At 42.5% G+C, this 8690-nt stretch overlaps 1 protein-coding gene across 1 annotated transcript in view; it reads right to left on the bottom strand.

Moving 5' to 3' along the window:
* su(f) (cleavage stimulation factor subunit su(f)) overlaps positions 1 to 7799 on the bottom strand; it is a 42166-nt gene extending 34367 nt beyond the window's left edge. The window contains exon 1 of the mRNA XM_080282048.1: positions 7713 to 7799. Coding sequence (XP_080138174.1) covers positions 7713 to 7727 — 15 coding nt within the window. The 5' untranslated portion in view covers positions 7728 to 7799. The remainder of the gene's footprint in view (positions 1 to 7712) is intronic.
* Between the last annotated feature and the right edge of the window lie 891 nt (positions 7800 to 8690).

Here is an 8690-nt window from a genome sequence, read left to right as displayed (position 1 = left end):
TTCGGGAGGAAAACAGTGGTGAAGTTCCCACAAAGAAACCGAGGTCTGGTAGGCCTAGGAAAACTTCCCCAAGGTCTGTTAATGTTTTAAAACGTGCAGTGGAGTTTAATCCTCGTGTGAGTGCAAGGAAAATTAAGGAGAGCAACCCAGAAGTGTTTGGTGAGGTGTCAGTGAGAACAGTGTCTCGTAGGGTGCATGAGCTTGGTTACACAAGTCACAGGCCTGTGAAAAAGCCTCTTCTCTCTAGCAGCCAGAGAATTCGTAGGCTTGCCTTTGCTAATAAATATCTAAATTGGGGTGAGGAGCAATGGTTGTCAGTGTTGTGGTCTGATGAGGCAACGTTTAGTGTTACCTGTAACAGAGGAGCATGCAAAGGTAGTGACCCACTTGACCCACGGTATGTAGAAAGCACAGTTAAACATCCTGATTCACTCATAGTATGGGGTTGTTTTTCAGGGAAGGGTTTGGGGAAGCTTGTTGTACTTCCCAAGAACCTCAGAGTGAATCAGGATGTTTACCTGGAGCTTCTGTGTGATCATTTACCAGACTCCTTCGAGCTAACAGGTGCACGAGTGTTTCAGCAGGACGGTGCACCTGCTCACAAGGCCAAATCGGTCACCAATTGGCTTCGTGACTGCGAGGTATCATTCATGACAGACTGGCCAGGAAATAGCCCAGACCTCAACCCGATTGAAAACCTCTGGTACCTCGTAAAGAAGAGTCTCCAAGGGAAGGACGTGAGCTCTCTGCCTAAGCTGGAAGCCGCCATTCGTGACTCCTGGGACAAAATACCGCTCCAGCACCTCAGGAGCCTCGCCCTTTCACTTCCAAGACGTCTCAGGTCCGTGAAGAAACGTAAAGGCTACCCTACGAAGCACTAAAGGTAAATAAAATGCATTATTTATATGTTTTTTCAATGTTGAAAGGTTTGTTTCTCAGGAGGGACGCAGGGCGCTCCATACTTCTGACGAGCACTGTATAATACAGTACAGTACTGCAATGGCAGCGAAAAAAGTTTAAAAACCACTGGTGAGAGCTGGATTAATGTCTGACATATCAGATAATGTCCGAGTTAGCCGGGGAAGTCCAGATGTCGCTTTTATACGAATTTCCCTTTTTTCGGAATGGCTTGGTCGCCAATTAGTCAGTTATAGTGAGATCTTACTGTATCCCAATTGCCAGGCCCCTCAAAGTGTTAAATAAAAGCAAGTCAAAACAAAAACCAACACACAAAATATATATACATTCCCCTCCCCCTAGCAAAAATGTATTTAATGTTTCATTCATTACACTTATGATAATACAATACTGGAGATTCTAGATATGTTTATAATAATACAGTAAGGCATTACAATAAAGATGGGATTGAAGCTAGGGAAGTATTGTACAGTACACCCTCAATATAATGAAAGTAATCCCTCCACTATCCGATGTAACAGAGTCAAAGGCATGTCCGGAAAGTGGGCCTCTGACTGCTGGACTGGTATTTATGACCCTAACCCAGCCTAACTTTGAAAGCCATCTAAGGTACTCCCTACCGGATATGCTTAGCACTTATTTAAACCTATTTAAGATCCTATTCACACCAATAATGGATATAAAGCATGAAATAAATGAAATGGAACCAGAGAATGAGGGAAGAGAAGTGAATATGGAAAATACTTAGGCCTAGCAGTGTACAGGGTACCGGTACTGTACTTACAGCATGTCTGTGGCTGCCTCCTCTAACTCTAAGGCTCTGGTAGTTGTGAAAATGCTCTTGAAGCACGTACAGTAATCCAGTGTTATGCTACACTTAATTCTTTGCACTATGAGTTATAATTGTTTAACCATGCACACTCTTTTTAACTGAACCACGCCAGTTTCAACCGCCATTTTGCACTCCACAATCACTCCAAACTTAATCCTTTGCACTCTAAATTCTAATTTCTTAACACTGCACAACACTGTAAATTCCCATGTGGTCTAGTGGCGAGGTATTGCAGTTTATTCACTGTTTATTCATAAAAAACGAGCACATGCAACATCCATTACGATGGACGTCTTCCCTGAAAGAAGGTTAGGCAGTAACTGGGGACAGGGTTGCCAGATCTGAACTCGGTCACATTACCAAACTCCTCAAATTTCATTACCAAATTCTTAAAGGGAGCATTTATTCTTCACTAATTATATGTACAAATGGAAATAATCACTCTCCTTATAATCAGCAGCATGTTTATTTTTGCGCTATATATGCTAGCAGATTAATCAAAGAAAGCAGACAGTCCACCGTTTCCATTCTCTATATCTTCATACGTGTGAAAAATCTGTTTGGTGATGGATCATGCTGATTCACTACCAAACAAACTATTCAGTACCAAGTTGGCCCACATTTGGTAATGAAAAACACCAAATGGCAACCATAACTGGTTAAGGGGGAAGGGGGGGGAAGGAAGGGGTGAAGGGGCCGTGGTGTAGGAAGGAAGGGGTGAAGGGGCCGTGGTGTAGGAAGGAAGGTGTGAAGGAGCTGTGGTGTAAACAGCTGTTTGGCACCGCGCGGCAATTTCAAATTACGGGTGGGATTTTTTTTTTTTTTTTTTTTTTTTTTTTTTTTTTGTTGAGGCATTTTTGGGTTCCGAATGTCCAGGTCCACAATGTCCGGTAAGTGGGGAGTCCGGAAAGTGGGTGTCTGGAAAGTACCGGTACAGGGATTACTGTAATTGGTACCAGACCCTTGACATTAAAGGTGAACACCCTGCTGTTCAGTAATTTCCCAAGCATGATGGCTTTTACCAAACAGAGATCGTTATATATAGAGCGTCATTCAGTCGTACATTCATACACAAATAGCTCTTTTTCTCAATAAATTCTCTACAGAATTTACTAACATGTGTTTTTTTCTTACCTATAAGGAGTAACTGCACTGCAAATAATGACTGCAAGTAGGAGTTGGATAAATCTATGTTCATTCGTCACACCACACTGGTTGGTGTTTCCTGTGCATCTATTCTTTTACATAAAATTCATTAAATGAACACAACATTCAGCCAGCTCAAGGTGGGTGTTAAAACCAAAATTCGTTAAAAGAGGGTTCGCTATATCGAGTGTACTGTATTATGACAACTGGGATGCACAAAGAAGATAGGGAATATACTAGTTTAGTGATGATGGGGCAACATAACATGGAAAGTACAGTGAAGATATATCTATCTATCTATCTATTGCCAGACGCCTCAAACCAGTACAGGGTGGCCACAAACAATTTGCCTCCACGTCGCCCTGTTCCCCGACATTTCGCTGCCCTACTCCCAACTCACACCCCCCTCTCTCATATACCTCTCCACCCCATCCCTCCATCTCATCCTCAGCCTCCCCCTCCCTCTCACCCCCTCCACCTCACTCACATACACTCTCCCCATCAGTCTCTCATCCTCCATCCTCTCCACATGGCCAAACCACCTCAGTGTGTTCCTCCTAATGCTTCTTATCACATCCACATCCACATCACAACAGCCCTTTATATCCTCATTTGTCAGCCTCTCTCTCCATGTGACTCCAAAGGCTCCTCTTAAATAACTCATTTCCACTGCTCTCACTCTTGACTTGTGTCCCTCCAACAACGTCCAAGCTTCACTTCCATACGTTAGAGTTGGTATCACAATACTGTCATGTAGTAACTTTTTCACTTCCATGCTCACTTCCCTATTTCTTATCACTGCTTTCAAGGAACCAGCAACCTTTCTTCCTTGTTGTACCCTTTCAAGCATTTCACCTGCCAAACTTCCATCCTTACTCATCACACTACCCAAGTACTTAAACGTACTCACATTTTCCATTTCCTCACCATCCAACCTCACTGTACATTCACCGACTTCACCTCTCTAAAAGACCATCACTTTACTCTTACCTGCATTCACCTTAGATTCCCTTTCTTACACACTCTCCCAAACTCATCCACCAAGCCTTGCAGCTCCCCTTCGTCTTCACTCAACAACACAGTATCATCTGCAAACAACAGTACAGGAAGTTTCCAAACACTACCCTCTCTCACCAGGGCCACTCCAACATCCACTGCCCTACCTTGTACCTCTTTTATTAACCCATCCATGTACAGATTGAACAACCATGGAGATGACACATCCCTGTTTCAACCCAACTTTCAAAGAGAAAAATTCACTCAGTTCACCATCCACTTGCATTGCAGCCTTAGCACCATCATACATACTCTTCACGGCATTCAACAACTTCCCATCTACTCCATATATTCTTAATACTTTCCACAATCCTTGTCTATCCACCCAGTTATATGCTTCCTCCAATTCCATGAAAGCCGCATACAACTTCTTTCTCTTCTCTAGAAACTTTTCCACTAAAGATCTAAGAATGAATATCTGATCTACACAACCTCTCCCCTTCCTAAAGCCTCCCTGTTCTTCTCCAACTAATTCCTCTGTTCTTTCCCTAACTCTGTCAATAAGTATCCTACCATACACTTTTCCTATTACACTAAGAAGACAAATGCCCCTATGATTACCACACACTTCTTTTTCCCCTTTTTCTTTATACAAGGGAATAATTATACCTGACTTCCAGTCCTCTGGGACTCTACCTTCCTCCCAGGCCAATCTGCACATCTTCCAGATCCATTCTACTACTATCTCTCCCCCATGCTTCAGCATTTCACCACACACTCCATCAATTCCTGGGGCTTTCCCCAATTTGACTTTCTTCATTGCTTCCACAACTTCTATCCTACTGATTTCTTCCTGTCTTCTCACCTCCCTCCTTCTCGCAGCCATTCCCCAGCCACTTATACTCGCATTCCTTCCATTCTCTATGTTCTACAAATCCTTAAAGTGCTCTCTCCATCTGCTCACTTTTTCTCCCTTCTCCACTAGTAATCTACCATTTTTATCTTTCACTCCCCTGTTAACTTCACTGCCACCCTGCCTTACTCTCTTCACCTCTTCCCAAAACATTTTCTTACAGTCCCTCCACTTTACACTCAAATTCCTTACTGCGCGCTGGTTGGCTGACGCCTCAGTTGCCCGCGGGCTGTGTGAGGGAGGGAAACCTGGCCGCTCCTCCAACTCTTGCTGCACCATTTTTTACCTAGTGAACTGCAGTGTTTTGGCTTTCGCTGCTTTAATATGGCCCCTACCCCTGAATTGTCTAGTGAAATAATACCACAGATCATTGCTCTAAAGGGGGCAGGCCACCCCACGAAGGAAATTAGCGATTTGGTTGGTGTGGCTCGGTCAACAGTGCGGAGGTGATGTGCCTGTTACCGAGTGGAAAATAGTGGTGACGTTCCTATAAAGAAACCATGGTCTGGTAGGCCCGGGAAAACTTCCCCGGGGTCTGTTTATGTGCTCAAACGTGCAGTGGAGTCTAATCCTCGTGTGACTGCAAGGAGAATTAAGGAGGGCAACCTGGAAGTGTTTGGCGAGGTTTCAGTGTGCACTGTTTCTCAAAGAGTCTATGAACTTGGTTACACAAGCCACAGGCCTGTGAGAAAGCCTCTTCTTACATGTAACCAGCGACTTCGTAGGCTTGCCTTTGCTAACAAGTACCTTACCTGGGGTGAGGACCAATGGCTGTCAGTGTTGTGGTCTGATGAGGAAACATTTACCGTTACCCGTAATCGAGAAGCGCGCGTGTACTGGCACAGAGGTAGTGACCTGCTTGACCCCCATTACATGGAAGTACAGTTAAACACCCTGATTCACTAATGGTATGGGGCTGCTTCTCTGGTAAGGGGTTGGGGAAGCTTGTTGTGCTTCCCAGGAACTGCAGAGTGAATCAGGACGTTTACCTGGAGCTCCTTTGTGATCATTTACCCGAGTCCTTTGAGCTCACGAGTGTTTCAGCAGGACGGTGCACCTGCTCATAAAGCCAAATCTGTCACCAACTGGCTTCGTGACTGCGAGGTCTCCTTCACGAAAGACTGGCCAGGCAGTAGCCCAGACATCAACCCGATAGAAAACCTCTGGTACCTCTTAAAGAAGAAACTCCAAGGGAAGGATGTGAGCTCTCTGCCTAAGATGGAAGCAGTCATTCGTGAGTCCTGGGCAAGTATATCACCCCAGCACCTGAGGAACCTGGCCCTTTCACTTCCAAGACGTCTCAGGTCTATGAAGAGGCACAAAGGAAACCCTACCAAGCATTAAAGGAAATTATAATGCATTATTTACCTAGTTTTTTCCATAGCTGAAAGGCTTGGTTTGTTGGGGGGGGCGCCAGGCGCCCAATACTTTTGTCGAGCACTGTATATATATATATATATATATATATATATATATATATATATATGCCATTTTTTCCAACCCTGAGAGTGAGTAACCTTCTCCATACCAAGAAGTGCTAACCTGTGGTGCAATGCCTTACTCCCACTTCCCATTCACATTTATCATTTTCAATTTTGTATGTCTGTTTATTTGAAGTGATATATAATCATGCCTAATGGATGCACTGCAGTAAGTGGGAGGAAAAAAAGGCCCAGTATGGTACTCTTCTGACAGAATTTCCAAAGGCACAAACAAGGTTGGGAAAAAAAATCACAGATTTAAAAAAAAATCTGATTTAAAAAAAAAAAAAAAAAAAAAAAAAAAAAAAAATGATTTTTTCCAACCCTGTATCATAGTACATTTTTTCCTCTCCATTTTCATCTTGATTCACTTTGAGTCAGAGGTGATCCTTTGTCCATTCATCTTTAACTGTATTTTTCTTTTCTTGAATCTTTGGTTCTTGCTTCCTCGAGAGTTTGTTTCTTTTGGCTGTGGTTGTGACATACCTTTCAGGTATCTCCACATATTGAAGCCACTAATCCCAGTGTAGTAGTACACAGTCCATTCTGACTAGTACTGTAATTCCAAAATTACACTAGTCTGACATGGAATTTACTAGTCAGTGACTAGCTGACTAATGTTAAACCCCGGTCTGAACAATGTCAAAGTCAGTGTATACAGGAAAACTTGCAAACTGGGTGATGGTAATGATATTCATCTGTTTCAAGCATCACCTTAGATGTGTCTTGATGAGTTAACAGTTTTGCTGGAACATGTTTGTGGTAGATGGTTGCGATCATCACCCGCTCAATGTAGTGCTGGCTACTTCCTTAGCCTTTATCATTCTTTTTCTGAGCCTGACCTCCTCTCTTCCTATTTCTTCCATCTTTCCCGTCACTTCTTATTGCTTTTCTTTCCTTTACAGGTGGCTTTACATTGAGTGACAAGCCAAATGGTTTCCTGCATGCCAATAAACCATTTACAACGCTGGGTGGTAACCACATAATCAAACCATACGTGCTCCCTACGTGTCAACTACTGGGTGGAGAGTTAGTGCCCCTCCCTGTAAAACAAATAACTCAAAGTTAAATGGCCTCTCCTTATGGGATTATGGCGTCTGGCAATAGATAGATTATTTTGCTTTTCGATTCTCCTGCCATTACAAAGCACAATTGTTCCTGTGCACTTCAAGCCTGAAACTTCACACCGAAATTATACCCACATACTGCTTCTGTTTGTGAACGGAATCAGGATAGCGTGCAGTTGATGTATTCATAACTACACACTAAATACGCCATCAATATTAGTATCTCTACTGCGGTAGCGACCATTTGTTGCCACGCCATCTTCCCACCTCCACTTTCACAATCCAGAAAATATGGTCTACTTAAAGTTACTGAATCAAGTGTTTATGAAGCTTTGTTAACTGTAATTAAAATAACTTACTGGCGTTTCGTCCATTATGACTGTGAAATGGGTGGCTGACGATGTCCTATAAAACTCGGCTGTAGACGCTGCTATTACAGGCTTCTGAGTCGGACCTTTCTCAGCCAGAGTTACAAATTCCGAAGCCAGAAGCTGCTAAATCTGTTCTCATATATGGCTAATCGATGTCAGCATAGGAAAAATTGCTAGAAAAAGTATTATAATATCTAGGGTATCTTTATAGCTGAAAAATTCTACGAACAGCCAGATTAATTGCACCTAAGCGTTAAAAAGAAATTGCTGTTAATTCGTCTAGCGCAGGGGTACTCATGAGTGAAGGTCCAGACAGCTTCCTACGTAGCAAGGGTCCGGATGAAAGTCTGAATTCAAAATGTTGTAATTAGAAACATATAAGAACACACATTACAATTTACTTCAAGCTACATGGATTTTTTGTCTAATAACGTTGATGAAAATAAACTACAGAAATCATTTCTTTGAAAAAAAAAAAAAAATCATTGAATGTACTGTATATTTATTCTAGAAGTAACCAGTACCACCCATTCCACTAGCAGCTGGTGTAGGGTCAACACAAATCACAAAAGCTCACCGCGGTCCGGATTTTGGACCGCGGTCCGCCAGTTCATTACCACTGGTCTAGCGGATAAAACTGAATTGGCAACGCCAATCCCAGACTTCACCGAACCATCTACTTGGGACCGAATGGCAACTTTTATCTGTTTTTTGCATTTAGAAGACTGGTCAAATTTTTGACGTACCTAATAAACTGATTCTTTTGTTATAGTAAAGAATTACTTATATTCATTTAAGGCCACCATCCTAAGCCAAGAAGTTCAAACTTGGGACAACTAATTTTCTTTAATATGTTTCTACTGTTTAGATGATTCGCAGGCGTAAAAATTGCAACCGTGATAGCGTCACGTGATTTTGTTATTAAAAAAAAAAAAAGATTGTTGGCATTTATTGCGACACTAGCAA

This window comes from Coenobita brevimanus, chromosome 92 (genome assembly GCF_032717465.1).
Source record: "Coenobita brevimanus isolate Jiangsu-jjx chromosome 92, ASM3271746v2, whole genome shotgun sequence".
In the NCBI taxonomy this organism is placed as follows: Eukaryota; Metazoa; Arthropoda; class Malacostraca; order Decapoda; family Coenobitidae; genus Coenobita; species Coenobita brevimanus.
The sequence above is the reverse complement of the archived record's forward strand: the minus strand, read 5'-3'. Positions and strand labels throughout refer to the sequence as shown.